The 18,221-nt window shown below is 36.6% G+C and overlaps 2 protein-coding genes across 2 annotated transcripts; both read left to right on the forward strand.

Moving 5' to 3' along the window:
* The first annotated feature begins 191 nt into the window (after nt 1–191).
* Nucleotides 192–5,474, forward strand: LOC132169855 (uncharacterized). Its single transcript, XM_059580810.1, has 4 exons — nt 192–271; nt 4,086–4,611; nt 4,703–4,934; nt 5,023–5,474. Exons 2-4 carry the CDS (start codon nt 4,087–4,089, stop codon nt 5,472–5,474), a joined length of 1,209 nt encoding a protein of 402 aa, XP_059436793.1. The 5' UTR covers nt 192–271; nt 4,086.
* Nucleotides 5,475–14,939: 9,465 nt separating this feature from the next.
* LOC132167022 (pentatricopeptide repeat-containing protein At4g35130, chloroplastic) lies at nt 14,940–17,649 on the forward strand. Its single transcript, XM_059577914.1, has one exon. The coding sequence runs from the start codon at nt 15,079–15,081 to the stop codon at nt 17,494–17,496; it is 2,418 nt and encodes an 805-aa protein (XP_059433897.1). The 5' UTR covers nt 14,940–15,078; the 3' UTR covers nt 17,497–17,649.
* Nucleotides 17,650–18,221: the final 572 nt, after the last annotated feature.

Consider the following 18,221-nt stretch of genomic DNA (forward strand, 5'->3'; position numbering starts at 1 on the left):
AACGATTCTTCCAGCCCCTTCGTTCGACCATCTCCTCGCAAGCACCCGCATCCTCATCCGTGTTCTGCATCTGTGGACACGGGCTTCCCTCCAAGGACACGCACTTGGAAGGTTCGTCTATACCTCCCACAGTATCTGTATTAAATGGAAATGCCTGTGTGTTACTGATTGTTAGTAGTGACTGTGTGAGATTTTTGTGTAGGCTTATTGGACAAGGAGCAGCAAACGATACCTTCCCCTAGATTCACCCGTATTCTGCAAGAGGCGTAAGGTATGTATATGTACATTTTTGTTTCCTTTTTGTATGTGTTTGCTCTTGTACTAGTATATGGTAATTGAGTTGGATAAACATACATATACATAGATGGAACCCGTTGAAGGTGATGACTCGACCATTTGGTCTACTGAGTATGAAAACATATTTGTTCAAATTTTGGTTGAACTCGCTAACAATGGCTGAACAGTGAATGGGTCAGTCCACGTGAACATGTGGTCCCCTATTGCTTCCAAACTTTCTGAAATTACTGGTCGGACCTACACCACCGCCCAGTGTTGGACAAAATTTTCGCGTTTTAGGATGAACCACCGCGATTTTTCCAACCTCCTCCATCACAAAACTGGGTTCGATTGGGACCCAATGGGAAACACAGTCCAAGAGATAGAAACTCAGTGGCAGCAATATCTTAGGGTAACTTTTGCACAACCCTCTAGCATTTTTCCTTTCTGTCTTTGAGTCTTTAGACAACATAGTGTATTTTCCTTATTTTATTTTTTAAAATTTTTTGGTGTATGTCTTAGATCAACAAGAAGGCTGGGCGTTTCAAAAAGAAAGGTTGCCCAAACTATGAACTATTGGGTCTTCTTTTCAATGGGTCAACAGCCACTAGGGTGCTTCGGCATTCCTTTGCTAGGACCCCACTAGGTAGTGATGAAGAAGAGGAGTTGAACGATGCACTGTTACGGTTTTGAATGCATGTTAGTAGGGAGGCGAATGCAGGTCTTGGCAATGGTGTAGATTCTGTTGGGAGTTCAGGGGGTGGGGGCGACAATGCTGCTCCCCCTAGTAGGGGTATAGTAATTGGGGGAAATGGGCGTGGCAAGCGTCATGTGGATAGCTCGGGTCCCAGCTCAGACTATAAAAGGAAGGGGAAGGGAAAGGAGTCCTCTTTAATGGACTCCCTTAGAAGTGATGCTTTGAAAGAGTTTCGTGACTTGTCCCGTCTAAAGAAGGAGATGTTGATTCAGGATCAGCAGAGAATGAGTAGTGGAGGAGAAGCCAGTGGCGGTGGTGCAAGTAGTGGCGTGTCCTTCTCTAATAGCATTAGTAGGGCTATAGCCATATTGGATGAGATTGCCCCTGATTTGGATTATGAGAGGTACCTGAGGGCTTTTAATCTTTTTAGGGACAAGAGCATTCGAGATGGTTTTATAGCTATGCCTCCAGCTAGGAAGAAGGCATGGGTAGCTTCACTGTAGCAATTTCATCAAATCATTGCTGGTCTCGTGACATGTTTTTTCCCTGATGTTCACGGCATTGATGCAGGTTGGAGCATTTCAAATGCTCTTTGTTTTGTCTATTATGTTGTATGGCTAAAAAGTGTTTATGTTATGCTACTAATCTTTATTTGTAAGGGGTGTTTAAGTTTGGCATGTAATATTCCTTGATAATGAGCCACTGTCACCTTATGGGTGAAACTTGGGCAAATTTTCTCTTGGGTTTTATAACTCCTTTATATATTTGAATGTGTACCCTAGAATATTATCAAATGTTTATTTGAATGGATGGTATGCTAAATTCCGTTTATGGTGTGTTTAGTCCCATGCCACCCTATGTTATTTTACCAAAAATGACATTCAACATAGTGAATCAATTGGAGCCCACTGAAATTGACCATTTGACCAATTTACTATGATTTATATTTTTATATTATGGTTACTTATTGGTCTTTTGGTGTAGTAAATGTTGATCAATTTTTGATTCGCAATTTTTTGTCAAAACAATCTAGGCATGAGGAAATATTGTTGATAATCCTGAAAAGTTGTGAAAACAATCCTGACTTCATATGTATGCAAATATACATATGAGTGCATCTTGAGATACCTCATTGACTCAATTTGAAGAACTTATTTAACTACAGTATACTAGGCTAGATTAGATTGACACCTTTTATTGTCGGCATTAATTTTAATGGGATAGCAATTTCTTGATTAAGAATCTTTGTCAGAGTTATATTTCTATATTGGTTATGTATCACTGATTCCAGAATATATGAAAGTTAGATGGACTGATATCCCAATCTTACCTTGCCAAGCTAGTTGGACATGCTTGCTTACTTTTGTTTTGAAAGTTGTACTCTTTTCCAATTATATGCTTAGCTTAAAGTTACTTTCTTTGGGGCAAGGCAAACAGTTTCGTAGTATCCAATCACAAGCCCAATTGAAATTCCCACTCCAAAACCCCAAAGACCCAGTATAGTACTCACAAACCCCATCTCCAGTCCACTCTCACACCACCCCAAATCACCTATGTCCCAAAAACATAACAGCAAACAAGAACGAAGCAAAAGACCCTCCTAGAATTTGATACAGTTTCTCAATTATATTTTCTCTTTCCCCTCTCATTGACAAATAAATATACAGTGGAATAAGTGAAATAGACCCAAAAAATTACAGGCCAACATTTCGCTCTTATTTGAGTTCTTATTCGCAATAGAGTAATGGTAGATGAGAATAATACAAATAGACTTTAACTATGATTAGGTGATAGTCTTCAAATGTGATTATATCTATATGTGATAAACGTCTACGGTTGCTAGTCGTCAACTACTAGATGATAGATTTTCATTGTAGCTAGGTAATGATAAATTTCAACTAGTCTTAAATTGCTAAATGATAGCCTTTAATTGGGATACATGTCACAATCCTAACTAGTCTATTTTTGATTAGAGTAATGGACTTGTTGTACTTGGTATATTCTCTTTTTCTTTTCTTTTTATTTTTTAATCTTTTTATTTTTATTTTTTCTATTCATGGGCATTCAATTTTCGGATAAACCTTACATGGGCATTCAATTTTCTCATAAACCTGAATATCATTTGAGAAAAAAGAAAAAAAGAAAAAAAGAAAAAAGAGAGATGGGGGTTGACAAGTCTTGCTGCTGTATAAGATGATTGTAGCCAATAGATACCCATTAGTTTTAGAGTTTATCTTTGGGTTGCTGTCATTCCTAATCATGGATCACTTTGACTCAATGCCATACGTCCATCTTTGGAACTCACCCCACCACCCCTTTGAGAATGTTGGAAAAATGTGAGGATGGTTAAGTTGTGTTTAAAAGAAAAGAAAAGAAAAAGAGACCCCCATTAACCCCTTGGAGTAGTGATTTAGTGAATATCGGCGTGCATGAACAGTCTGCACGTCGGTGTTCATATATCTGGAAATTTTATTGTTTAAATATTATTTTAATAATATTTTATAATAAATGAACACCGGCGTGCACACTGTGCATGCACGCCGGTGTTCACTAAATCACTACTCAACCCCTTGATGATAGAAAATCCCGACTGGATCTGGAAATTTCTTCAGCTCCTTCCATACATGATAAAAGCTAAGTAGAAGTGCCATTTGTTTCCATGATTACCTATTAATCTGTGGAATTGCCTATAAGCTTTTCCAAAAGGTCCCAGAATAATATCTGGAAATGGTAATAATTTATTTTAAAAGAGATAAGGAACTAGCTACTACTTGTTGTTTCTATGTTGTTATCATGCTTTTACCACTAATGGCCTGCATGTGTACTATACTTGAGTCTTGGGATACAACTCTTTTTTCTAAAAGTAAAAATTTATGTATTTACTTATAATGTTAAAGAAGCACATACAGTTGATAAAGAGACAACGGTGTATGTCATTACCATCTATAGAAATTGATATATGACACTATAATTTATTATGGAGTAAATGTTAGTGTGTTGAAATATTTATGTCAATGGGGTGCATATTTAAAAATCTCTATAAATTAAACACACAAATAAAATGACTTTGTTGTGCGTCGTTTGACCTTCCTCGTTGCAATTTTCCGTATAGGATGGATGCATCTATCCCTAACTTCATTTTCTATGGTGCTGAGCATAATGCAATGGATGACGATGATTGGTTCGCAGCGATGTTCATGCTCCTACTTGAAATTGATGACACATTTGATGAAGCACCTGAAGTTGAGAGGATACCTCAGCGCACTTCGGCACTCCAGGGTGCCGCATTTGTGCAAGAAGTGCTAGTTGGTCACCCAGGTACTTGCTATAAGCTGTTTCGCATGCAAAGGGACACTTTTGTCTCATTAGCAAATGTTTTGAGGGAAAACTACCTAGAAGATAGTCGGTCACTGAGAGTGGAAGAATCACTGGCCATCTTTTGCCTAATAGTTGGCCATCGACAAGGGATGAGGGTTGTAGCGGACAGGTTCCAGCACTCCACTGAGACAATTTCACGCCATTTCAAGCATGTGATGAGGGCATTATGCAACTTGGGAAAGACCCTTATAAGGCCTAGGCAGCTCGATGGAGTGCACCCATACATACAGGGCAATCCAAAATACTTTCCATGGTTTAAGGTACGTATATATTTTCGGTAGTCTGAGGATATTTGAATTTATTTGGGACCTACCTAACCATTCAACCATTTTCCAATATTTTGCATGTTAGGATTGTGTGGGGGCCATTGATGGTACCCATATTCAAGCTTGGGTTCCGGCGAAAAAACAAAACGCATTTCGAGGACGAAAGGCAGTCGTGTCCCAAAATGTAGTGTGTGCTTGTGACTTCGACATGATGTTCACATTCGTGTATAGCGGGTGGGAGAGGACAACTAATGACTCAAGGGTCTTCTACGATGCCGTAACTAGACCTAAAAGTGAATTTCCTACACCACCGGAAGGTGAGTGCCTTCTCTCCACAACCATGTGTCAATATTTATAAATAAAGTTGTCTAATATCTGCTCACACAAGTGCATGTCTACTTGCAGGTCACTATTACTTAGTTGACTCTGGGTTCCCATGCGCAAAAGGATACCTCCCCCCTTATCGAGGAGAAAGATATCATTTGCAAGATTTTCGAAATGGTGGTGACCCTCAAGGGTTCAAAGAATTGTTCAATTACCGTCATTCCTCACTTCGTATGGTAATTGAACGCTGCTTTGGAGTGCTGAAAAGGCGTTTCCATGTGCTAAATGGCATGCCCAAGTACAAAGTGTGTCGACAGCCCCTTGTAGTCAATGCATGTTGCACACTGCACAACTTTATCCGCCAGGCTAACCGTGATGATATGTTCTTTGAACATGCCCTTCTTGTGAATCTTGGCAATGGTGCTGATTACAACAACCCCTACGACTTCTCTAATGAAGCTGCTTTGATCATGGCAAACACAAGGGGCCAGATTGCGCAGTTGATGTGGGATAATATCCACTCGCCGAACTGACGTGGGGTTGGGTATTGCAATGCAACTATGGCAATATTCTTGTTTTGATAGCCTACCGATAGTACTGTTTATTATTTTATGCTATATGATGTGTCATGGGACAATTTCTTTTGTGTATGACTCGACATTATAGCACATTTGCTTGTGCTTGAATATGTGTGTGAGCGAAGTGTGCTGCGAACATGCTATGTATAGGCTTGTCGGTTGTGGACTCTTACGTCTGTCGTTTTGGTACTTGCTATGTATAATTATGTCAGGTGTGGACACCTATTATATGGCTACCTTGTTTTGGTACTTGGTATGTATAATTAAGTCGGTTGTGAACTCTTATTATATCTCTATGTCATTTTGGTGCTTGCTACGTATAATTACGTCGGTTGTGGTCTCATATTTATATCTATGCCATTTTGATAATTTATAAGTATGACTATGTCGGTTGTTGGACTTATATTTTACATTTATGTCATTTTGGTTGGCTTTATCTATGTGTTAAGACTAGTTATGGAGCTTGAGGTGCAATGTACATGTAGTGCTGGACTGATGAGACTACTCGTTTCTAGAACCGGCAGGAATTACATGCGGCGCTTTTACAAGTGTCCCCTATACAAGGTATGCAATGTTTTTGCTTAACCTAGACAATAATACATGATTGCATCGTTCGACTTACATTAAAGGAAAAATTATTATTGGCTTTTGAATTGAAATTTGTATCAATGATTTGTTGGTTGTTTTCACGTCTTGTTTGTCACTTTTCATTGACAATTATGCACAATTAGATGTTCACATATATTTGTAATCTTTGAACTACTGGGATAAGTATAACAAAAATGTTAAAAAGTTGTATGCATTGTCATTATTTTTTGTGGCCCTAAACATAATAGTCACTCTTCACATTAAGACAACACTAGCTGATTTGAATGAGGTACTTCAACTATTAATATGCATTTATCTTTTAATACATTTGTATTCCGTCCATGATCGACTGGTGTTACTGCAGAATCATCCAAGTAGTTTCCATTGGGAAGATGAGCTACTACAAAGTTTGTCGCCGCGCTCGTCCCAGCAGGGGCGAGCACATTGGGAAGATGAGTTGTTGGAAAATATGTCACTGTAGAATCATCCAGGTAGTGTCCATTGGGAAGATGAGTTACTACAAAATTTGTCGCCACGCTCATCTCAGCAAGGGCAAGCACATTGGGAAGATGAGTTGTTAGAAAATATATCAACACAATCAGACGATATCTTAGAAGTGGGTGTACATGGTAATAGCGGTGCATTGGGCAACCAGTGGCTCAATAATGCTATGCGATGCTGTTTTGGTTCTGTCGTCTGCTGTTTAAGTTGCCTAGGAGTACTCCTACTACTAGTGCTCTTATTTGCTTGAAGTGCATTTTGGTGACATTGCATTAATGGTAACTGGTTGTTTGTAATTTGTTGTTAAACCTGCAGGAAGGATAATTTCTGTTTATGGTAATTGATCTCTTGTTAGTAGGGTAATGGTAATGCATCATTCAGTATTATGTAGTTGGGGCGAACCATTGTTTGTTTAAACCTATTGAAGATGGTTGCCTATTTTTTGCATTATGCATATATCATCTATTTCGACAATGTCAGCTCATTAACGACAAAAATAGGTGTAAGCATATTTGTTTTTAGTCCATACGTGTAGTGAGAGGCACCAAGACAAAGAACAGTTTTATTTTATTATTATTATTTTCATAATTTATCTTATTTCATGTAATTATATGGATTTAAGATTTGTTTAGAATTTTTGTTTTTTTACCCTACACCAACAAGTGTAAAACACAATTGGGGAAGCCCAACTTGCATAAAAATAGAAGAACTTCCGTTTCGGGCACTGTAGCATGCAGTAGAAGGCTAAAAGGTGCTGCCGAAAGTAACCTTTTTTTTTTTTTTTTTAATAATGTGTTAAATATTACTTTAGTTGGATAAACCTCTATTTGTGAATCCAATGGAAGTTAGATCCTCCAATGATTAATACCAATCATTGGCAATCATTTTTTATTTACACCAAAAGTTATTGTAAAAATAAGTACAAAAACAATTTGTATCACATTATAAACTTATTTTCACATAGAAATATGAAATAGAATTATTTTGAAAATTAATCAAAAAATAAGAATTTGAAAACAAAAACAAAAACATACCTAGCCAAACAAGGCCCCCCTGATCTTCACACTCCTAGGCTCCAACTTCAATGGAAATAAATAAGAAAGAATGATATGAACCTCTCCCTCCGACAGATATCAAAATATAATGATTTCCATCCTATCTAGATATTATTTTTTAAAAATCAAGTAAAATAAATCAAAGATACTTTCTTTTTTATTTTTTTAAAAAATAAAAAATAATATTTACCTAAGACCGAGAGAACTCTAATTAAGAGAACACAAAAAAGAATACAAAAAATTCCATGCATTCCGTATTTCCTTCATCTTCTGCTTCATTAATGCTGCTGTACATATATAGACATGGTCCCTTTCCATCATTTGTACATATAAACATGAGTAATCATCAGGTACATGTTGTACATATCAACGGATTTTTTTTTTTTTTTTTTTTTACTTTTCTAATGGTAGTAACTAATTTTTTCTTTCTTTTTTTTTTTTTTTTACTTATCCTAAAAAGTAATTAATCACTTTTTAAAACTTGAAAAGCTATTTGTCAAAACATCAAACCACGGGAACTAAAAATACATTAAACTTGTAGTGCATATATATGATGTGGAGTTTTATTGGGATCACGAGGGATTCATCTTCATAGTCAAGGTAAATTCTCATCTTGACATGCATTTTGGGCAGCGTATATATTCCGTAGTTTTTCTTTGTTATCAAGTACAAATCTGGTGCCTTGAATGAGGTGATAGATGCCCTCAATAGGAAGACATCCTTATTGGTGACTATGTGGACTAAGGTAATTGGGTTTGATTTATTCAGACAATCTTTATCTACTAATTAACCCATATTTTAGTTCTATTGTGAGTGACTTGGAAACAGGACTAAGTTATGCATGATGGGTTTCTATTTAAAGGAAATCAATTGTGTGTTCCTTAAGGTAGTTTTCGTCTGAAGATTATTCAAGAGCTTCGGGCTATGTGGGACGTGACACGATTTTGAAGCTTGTATCTTATCAATTTTATTGGCCTAATATGAGGAAGGAACTTGCTAGATTTGTGGATGGGTGTCGGATTTTCGAGGTGTCCAACAATACCGCTACTAATGTAGGATTGTACATGCCACTTCTTATTACTAATCGGTAAGCATAAATTTGGTCTTGGGGTTGCCGATGACGGAGAGAGGTAATTACTGATTCCTCTCTTATTTTTTCGGTGGTGGATCGGTTCTTGAAGATGGTTCATGTCATAGCTTGCAAGAAGACTTTAGATCCGATTAATGTGGCTCAATTATACTTTCGAGAGGTCTATCGTCTTCGTGGTTTGTCGTTAGCTATTGCTTCTGATCGAGATACTCGCTTTCTCAACAGTTTCTAGAGGCGTTTATAGTGGTGGTCTAATATCAAACTCGATTTTAATTAGTAGTGCTTATCATCAATAGACTAACGAACACATGAAGGTTGTTAATTCCGTTATTTGGGGACTTTGCTTCCTAGTTTGATGCATCATATCATCCCAAATCTTGGGATCGTAAGTTTCAAACAATAGCTAATAAGCAACATCTACTCATTTATATATGCATGCAAAAAAAAAAACTAGATTTTAGCTCGGCTGCCTGCTAAAAGCTTAGGCTGAACTTGCAAAGAAAGTTACCCATATAGTTTGGGCGCTTATAACGTGATCATGTGCTATGATTCATTAAAAGCAGAATATACAAAATAAACGTGAGTTTTGAGAATTGGGGCCCCAACTCATAAAATTTGACTATCTCGTGGTTGTGGAAGGTGATCAGTTCTTCATAAATGGATTGACATTTTGCCACCACCGACCACCGACTTTTGCCAAACTGGCCGGCGGTGATGAATAGGGTTATTACAAGTAGTTAACAAAAATGATTAGAGAGACAGGCCATACAAGTCTCAATCATTTGAGAACTAATTGGAATTAAGGGTGAAAGAAGTCAAGCACGCACCATTATTATTCCTGAAGAATGCCACCTAGACCTAACTATTAAAAATAAAAAAGAAAAAAAGAAAAGAAAGATATATAAAAATACAAAGAGGTCCCTACGCCGCCGCCCCTCCTCCATTCAGGTGTACGCGTCGGGTTATTAAATCCAGCGCAAGAACAGGCACTGCATGTGAGGCGTACGTTGGTGAACTTCCATTTCGCTTTTGACGTGAATAAATTAATCTTAAGTTTTGTTTTTTTTATTATTATTTCTTCTTGGTTTGTTTATTCAATTAATTAAAGAAATGTTGATTACTTAGCTTCAAATTGTAACAAATTACGTATGGAACCACGCACGATTTCTTATTGGGAAGGGCAAAGTATCAATGAATATATGGTTTATTAGAAAAAATTATCATATATATATATATATATATATATATATTGACGTGTTCACACAAGGGAAGGGGGAGGGGGATTCGAACTAGTGACATCTACTTCATTAGGCGTGATACACAGCCGATTGAGCTACCCCTTGGGGACAAAATTATCATATTTTTTAGAACATGCTAGATGCAAAAAAAAAAAAAACAAAACAAAAAAAAACAACATAAACATAAAGATTTATGTAGTACCTTACCACTAAAGGCTACATCCGCCAACATGATCAAGCATCAATTACATTCGTACAAAGCCCTAAAATCAGAAACGACCATAAATACAACCTCCCAACTAGTCAAAAGCTCAAACTTTTGCTCATTGGACTAAGTCATTAAAAAAAAAAAATCTCATTTGAACGGGTGCAAACCGGTCGAAGACAAACTAGGCTGCACATAGCTTAACATAATTAAGTCTTTAAGGGGCGGAACTAGGAATTCTAGTGTGGGAGGACGTTTTAACATTAATTAATTAGTTCAATACTAAACAAACACTAATTAAATGATATCTAACGAGGATAAAATTGAGCATGCTTATGAGATTGCATAAAACTGTATTATAAATACTTGTATTATGTATATTGTTTTAAAATTTTCAGCAATGACAAGTGAGTTTGCAAATTTTGGTGGACGAAAGTATTATTTTACGGGGCAAACTATTAAAAAAAAAAACATATATTTTAAGACAAATTTTAAAAATTTTGAAGGGACATTCGTCTCCAAGGTAACAAGTAAGATCCGCCCTGAGTCTAATTCTTAAGCTGAAAATATATATATATATATATATATATATATATATATAATTTTAACTATATATATATTCAAAACCGGGAGGGGAACCATGCACGGGGCAAACTATTAAAAAGAAAACATATATTTTAAAACAAATTTTAAAAATTTTGGGAGGACATTCGCCTCCAAGGTAACAAGTAAGATCCGCCCTTGAGACTAATTCTTAAGCTGAAAAAAAAAATATATATATATATTCAAAACCGGGAGGGGAAGCATGCACCTAGGCCCTAGCTAGCCTCCTCGATCTGGTTCCAACGAACTACTTTGTTTGACAAATAAGCCACTATTGATTATGCAAAACTAATTAACAAAGTCAAATGTTAGTAAGTTTTAAAACGATATCTTTAGTTGTAACCCAAAAGGAATTAAATTTAATTACCCAACCATTTTATTATTATTATTATTATATATTATTAAAGATTCGTCGGATCACTATATAAAGCTTATAAATGGAAGGCAGAATTTGATTCATAGAGAAAGAGAGGTAGAGCAGAAAAGATGGAGTTGAAGGTTGGAGCTGCGTGCATGGTGTTGCCAAAGCGAGCATTTCGGGTCTGCAAATCTCGGAATCAAGCAAATATTGTGAGAAGGAGTACGTTAATGGAAACTATTGTGAATGCCAACGACGGAGGAATTGTGAGCTGCGTCGAGGAAGATGGGGTTGTGAGGATGAAGATTGTCGTCAAAAAACAAGATGTAAAGCAAATGCTACAAGTGATGAGTGGATCAGATGATCATCATCACCACAAGATCAACGCTCATCGATCATCGATCTCGTCTGCAGAACAACGCTTAAATCTTTTGCGGAAAAAGCATCTGCTGAGACTCGATGTAGCCAAGAAAACCCGCTCGTCGTCCAGTTCTTGGAGTCCTGCTCTACAAAGCATCCCAGAAGAAGTTTAAGCTTAATTAAGTACTGCATGCATATATTTCTTCAACGTTAATTGTATTTTAAGGAAATTGATTGCTGTTTAATTAACATGCACCTCAAATTGATCATCATGATATATATTGTTTCTCCTTTCACAAATCGATCCGTTTGTTAATGATTCTAAGAGTGTGTTTTTTGTTTTTTGTATGAACAAATATTTCGATGTACGTAACATTATAAATATGACAATAGTTTGGAGTGTTTTGTGTTTTTCGTTGTTGTTAATTTCTTAATGTTTTTTGTTTTTGAAGTAATGTTAACAAACAAAGCCGAGCTTCCTATTGTGTTCTTTGTGAAAATACATATCGAAAAATGGAATCTGATCACTTGTGCTAACTTTATTTTTACTCTTAGTAACTGTCTTTTGAGTGGTGGACGGGAGGGGTACTGAGCGAGAGGTGTCAAATGAGAATATAATCCTCTCTATTTTAAATTTTTATAGTCATGAATTAAAGCTTGTGTATCTATCAGTATATATAATTTAAAAAATGCAAAATCATGTATACTGTTAACTTTAAATCCTGACCATAAAATGTATAATATTCATTTTATTTGAAACTGAGAAGATTCATGTGGGTCAAATGGCCCCTTAATTTGGCCACCTTAAGAATTTGTTACAAACATATTTGCCCACCCTAGAAAGAAGGAAATTCCCCCGCAGCCCACAGTCAAAGCCGTTATTATCCTGAGCCACAATTGATGCCTCTTAACTCGCATGGGAGGAAGTGAGGAATAGGATCTTCTCCATTTCAAATTTTTTGTACATGGTTGGGGTAAAATTGTCCGGATCCTTCTCCAGGAAGCGAGCGCTTCTATGCGGATTGACCCCAAAAAAAAAAAAGGCTCAAAAAAACTAAGAAAGTAATATGAATGGTCGTTCCATTTCCATACTTATCCTAACAGGTATTAATGGATCAAATGAATTAGAATGACAGCTCAATATATATAATATTGGCGATTTGAATTTCTATATAATAATTCCAAATCAATATTCATGAAGATAGGACTATTGAAGCAAGCTTGGGTATATAATGACTAGGAAATGAGATGCTTGATGCATATATATGGCCCCAGAATTAAATGACATACAGATAATTAAATTTTTACAGTAATTTCAGTAATTAAAACTCATGTAGACATAAGATGAGAAATCTAACAAACAGAAGTAAACAATTTCTGTTTTTCTTCGAAAATAATTTCCTAGTTAGTACTATATATAACTTAAGGTGCGTTTTTTTTTTTTTTTTTTTCCTCCTTTTTTGACCAATTTTTTTTTTCCCTTTTCAAAGTAGTTTTAAAACAAAAATAATAGAATAAGAATATTGTTACAATCAGTGTTGCACCACGCGCAAACATGCTTAATGCATGTGTTACTGTGTAATACCCTAAGGAGCCGAAAAAGATGGATTCGAACTAATAACTTCTATTTCGTAAGGCATAATCCATAGTCGGTTGAGCTACCTTTTGAGAATTCACATAAATAATAGTTGAGAATGAATCACTGAGTTTTATTTAACTATTACCCTTTTGAGGTTAATTCATTAACTGATTAGAGGGAAACGCCTATTTATAACTTTTTTACAACTTGTTAATTAGCACGTATCAAAGGATAAATAAAAAATTTTACGACTCTTATTAGGAGCTTGAAACAAACAGCCAAGTCGGATCGTAGCAAGCAATCCAGTAGGGCAAAATCACAAGGCCATCAGGAATGCTTCCACGAGAAATACTCTTAAAACAATGGAATGATTACATTAGAAAAACTATAGAATCCGAGAAAAGGATTAAAAAAGAAAATCCCCAATTTCCTGCTGTCACCCAATTATTAGTTTCTGAAAACGTATGTTTTTGAAAATGTCCAAGTCATGGTTGGTTGGCTTCAACTTCAATAAAGCAGGCTAACACCAACCTTTTCCACCCACCACTTTCCAAGCATAACAAGCAAACGCGGGGACTTTGGATATATGTCTATCATTTTTTAGATTTTTGTGAGTAGATAGTGTCAAACTTTACTAATAAACCATGTTTCCACAACTTACTAAATTATTGAACAAACCAGAATACAATAATTTAGTAACTTGTGGAATTTAAAATTACCTCAAAAATAATTTATTTGATTTGATTGAATCACGTAAGTCGCAAAATGTAGTTACTAGCAGCAATATATATCTTTTTCTTTACTCGTGTCATTAGGTGCTATCAATAGCACATAATCTCTCGGGCGGAGTGAACAATTTCACTTGACCTAAGGCACGTCGAGCATACAACCCCACCGACTTAGGCCTAATCAGGGGCAGAACCAAGATTTGTTACTAGGAAAGACGAACTTACGTGAACGTGAGTGGTGGTAATAATGAGGAGTTGAACTTCTGAGATTATTGAACCATTGAAAAGAGTGTTTTCACCGCGTGATCCTCGGATTCATTCATTTATGTGCCAGGGCGCTAACAAAAGTAATTAAGCGTTATGGAGTTGTGCTTATGGTCAACAACTCAGTTGTTTATGTTCTTAGAAGAAAACAAAGGTAAAAAATTAAGTTGGATGATTTTGAAGGAACATATACATGCCTATCACTCGACTTTGGGCATTGAGCGTAAACCTACCAACTAGGAGGGGGGGTGCTATTCCGTGTTATTTTTATATGGATATTTAAAAAAATAAAAAATCAAAATCAAATTCCCTTCTAGTTGAAAAATTGGTCATTCTTGTGTGTCATCAGCCTAATAAATATGAAATATCATTCCATTTTAGCTTCTGGGACACTGTTTGTTAAAATTTGTATTTTATAATAATGTTGTATATTGAATCACAATAAATATTGTACATAAAAGGTCTATATATACAGGCTAGTAATACATATACTACATATATATAACTTATGTGGGACAACCAATGACAGACACATGGGGGGACCGGGAGTGGCCCTAGTCCCCCCAAATCACAAGAAAAAAAAATTTAGGCAAAAAAAAAAATTAGCCCTTGATTCCTCTCCAAATTGAAACTTGGGTCCGTCCCTGACAACACTATATATAATTTAACATATGTTTTTTGTTATCTATTTTTAAAATAAAAACATTAACAAATAACTCAAACATAAAAACAATCTAAAAATATAAAAACAATTTTCATAAATATTGGAGTAAAATAATAATAATAATGGATAAAATTTAAAAACCCTCCGGATGTGTATCGTTTTTCATTTACATTTCCCTCGAAAAACTCCCGCCTAGAACATCACTACCGTTGGAAACGGAATAAACCTTCATTCGCCCTACCGACTCAGGTATTGCAGAAAAGCGAAAACTCCATGGTTTTTAAGGGTTATATCTCCAGGACGTTCAAAGCTTCCTCCGTTTGAAAATGGCAGCGACATTTGTTCATGCCTACTTCTACAACTCCAATGCACCAGAAAGTGTTTCAATTAGACAAGTCAAAACGATGAAAACAAACCGGAAACCATGGCTCGTAAAGAAGCCGAAAATCTACAAATCAGCTTCACTTAATTGGAACCAATCGAATGATGTGAAAGCTTTGGTTGAACCACGCACTCTCTCGCTCACGCGGAATCTCCGTGCTTCTGTTGATTCTGGGTGTATTGAACATGCACTCTACATGTTTGAGAAAATGAACCGTTGTGATCCGTATGTCTGGAATGTGATGATTAGAGGGTTTACCAATAATGGGTTGCTTAGAGAGGCAATTGGTTTTTATTGTAGAATGGGATCGGAAGGAGTTCGAGCTGATAATTTTACATACCCTTTTGTGATCAAGGCGTGTACAGGGTTGTTGTCCTTGATGGAAGGGCAGAAGGTTCACGGTAAGTTGTTTAAGATTGGGTTGGATTTGGATATTTACGTTTGTAATTCGCTTATCGTTATGTATGCAAAGATGGGGTGTGTTGAGTTTGCAGAAAGGGTGTTTGGTGAAATGCCGGTTAGGGACTTGGTATCTTGGAATTCTATGATTAGTGGCTATGTTTCCGTTGGGGATTGTTGGAGCTCATTGATGTGTTTCTGGGAAATGCAGGCACATGGAATGAAGCCTGACAGGTTCAGCATGATCAGCGCTCTTGGTGCTTGTTCTCTTGATTGTTGTCTGCGAAGTGGGAAGGAGATTCACTGCCAAGTGCTCAGATGTGGTTTGGAATTGGATGTTATGGTACAGACATCACTTCTTGACATGTACGGAAAATGTGGCAGGATGGATTATGCAGAGAGGTTGTTTGACAGAATTACTCCAAAAAACGTTGTGGCTTGGAATGCAATGATAGGTGGGTATGCTCTAAATGCTCATCCTCTTGACTCATTTGCTTGCTTGAAAAAGATGCAAGTTGCTGATCTCTTGAACCTTGATGTGATCACAATGATAAATGTGCTTCCCTCTTGTGCACAATTACAAGCTCTTTTAGAGGGTAAATCTGTCCATGGCTTTGCCATTAGAAGAGGTCTTCTCCCTCATTCAGTCTTGGAAACTGCTCTAGTTGACATGTATGGAGAATGCGGGGAGTTGAATCTGGCAGAACGTGTATTTGGTGAGATGACTGGAAAAAACTTGATATCATGGAATGTCATGCTTGCTGCTTATGTACAGAATGGGTGGAATAGTGAAGCGTTGAGTCTGTTTCGAGATATTTGGAACCAGCCTTTTAAGCCAGATGCATTTACATTTGCAAGCATTCTACCCGCCTGTTCTGAATTAGGCTCATTGAGAGAAGGGAAGCAAATCCATGGTTTTATCATAAAATCTGAACTTGGTACAAATACCTTCGTCTCGAATTCAATTGTTTACATGTATGCCAAATGTGGGGATTTAAGGAGTGCACGAGAATGTTTTGATCGCATGTTGTATAAGGATGTGATTTCATGGAACACGGTCATTATGGTATATGCCCTTCATGGGTTTGGTAGGTTTTCTGTTCAGTTGTTCTCTGAGATGATGGAAAAGGGCTTCAAACCCAATGAGAGCACCTTTGTCTCCCTGTTATCATCTTGTAGCATTTCTGGCATGGTCGATGAAGGGTGGGAATACTATAATTCAATGAAAAGGGACTATAATATAGATCCCGGAATAGAGCACTGTGGCTGTATGATTGATCTTATTGGCCGGGCCGGAAATCTTGAGCTAGCCAAGAGATTCATTGAGGAAATGCCCTTGGTCCCTACGGCCAGGATATGGGGATCACTGCTGACTGCAAGTAGGAACAACGGAAACATAGAATTAGCTGAACTTGCAGCTAAGCACATTTTATCCTTGGAGCATGATAATACCGGGTGCTATGTCTTGCTTTCAAATATGTATGCTGAAGCTGGGAGGTGGAGAGATGTAGAGCGGATTAAATGTCTTATGATAAAAGAAGGTCTAGAGAAAACGAATGGCTGTACTGTGGTTGAGATCAGTTCTAGAACTTGCAGATTCATCGATGACGACAGGTCCCATGCTGAAACAAACATGATTTGTGATGTATTAGATATTATCACGAGGAATATAGGGGAACATGTTTATGTTCATAGTGTTACCAAGTTCAGACCATTAGATTTGAGGAAGAAAAGAGCAAAATCACCAGGGAAACACAGTGTGAGATTAGCGATTTCTTTCGGCTTGATATCCACTACGATTGGAAGCCCTGTTCTTGTAAGAAAAAACACTAGAATATGTGAAGATTGCCACAGTGCTGCAAAGAAGATTTCAGAGATTACTAGAAGAGAGATAATAGTGGGAGATTCTAAGGTCTTTCACCACTTCAGAGATGGGCATTGCTCATGCAGGGATTATTGGTGACTGCAGTTTTTATAAACACTTGGAAAATTGTAAGACATGCCTGGCTAGAATCTAGATACGTTTTCATGGCACAATGAGCCAAAAGATCTAGCAGAGAACGTATATATTACTTCAGGAAGTTGTGCATTTAATCAAATGAGCAACATAGTGGCTTAATTTATTAAAAAGGTCCATAACATTCAGAATTAACAATCTTCTTCAAAAATTTCCCCTTGCTTTCGTGTGTCAGGTATCTATATCCTAGTGTTTCGTGATATAAACAATAGAAATGTGAAAACAGATTGTATTTTAAGGAGTATTTCGTATTTTGAGTTGTTTGTTAATGTCTTTGACTTAAGAACAGAAAACAAAGTCGTTAACAAACATGGTCAGTGTTTTTTGTCTGGGTTAAGAACCATGTAACTCTTCCTTTTCCTTTTTTGGAATTAATCCCTTTTTTATTTTTTATTTTATTTTTTTTAATCAATCAAGCCTTTGGATTTAGGGGTGAAAACTAGCATGGGTCACAAGACAAAGGAAAGTTCAAGAGAGACAAGAACGTGTTGAGTATAAGATGAACTAAATCACATCTTATAACACACGAAAAGTTGTGGAATTTCAGAGAAAAGATCAAGGAATTTTTGTTTCTCTATTTATTAAAAATATATATATTTTTAAAAGTCCTGCCAATTGTTCATTTATGTTATTTGCTTGATTAAGAACCTTAATAGTCCTTTTCACTCACG

This window comes from Corylus avellana, chromosome ca1 (assembly GCF_901000735.1).
Source record: "Corylus avellana chromosome ca1, CavTom2PMs-1.0".
NCBI lineage: Eukaryota > Viridiplantae > Streptophyta > Magnoliopsida > Fagales > Betulaceae > Corylus > Corylus avellana.

Coding starts and splice junctions, on each gene's coding strand:
- LOC132169855 (XM_059580810.1), top strand. CDS start 4,087: ATGGATGCATCTATCCCTAACTTCATTTTCTATGGTGCTGAGCATAAT. Junction 4,612..4,702: donor AATACTTTCCATGGTTTAAG/GTACGTATATAT, acceptor TTTGCATGTTAG/GATTGTGTGGGGGCCATTGA. Junction 4,935..5,022: donor ATTTCCTACACCACCGGAAG/GTGAGTGCCTTC, acceptor GTCTACTTGCAG/GTCACTATTACTTAGTTGAC.
- LOC132167022 (XM_059577914.1), top strand. CDS start 15,079: ATGGCAGCGACATTTGTTCATGCCTACTTCTACAACTCCAATGCACCA.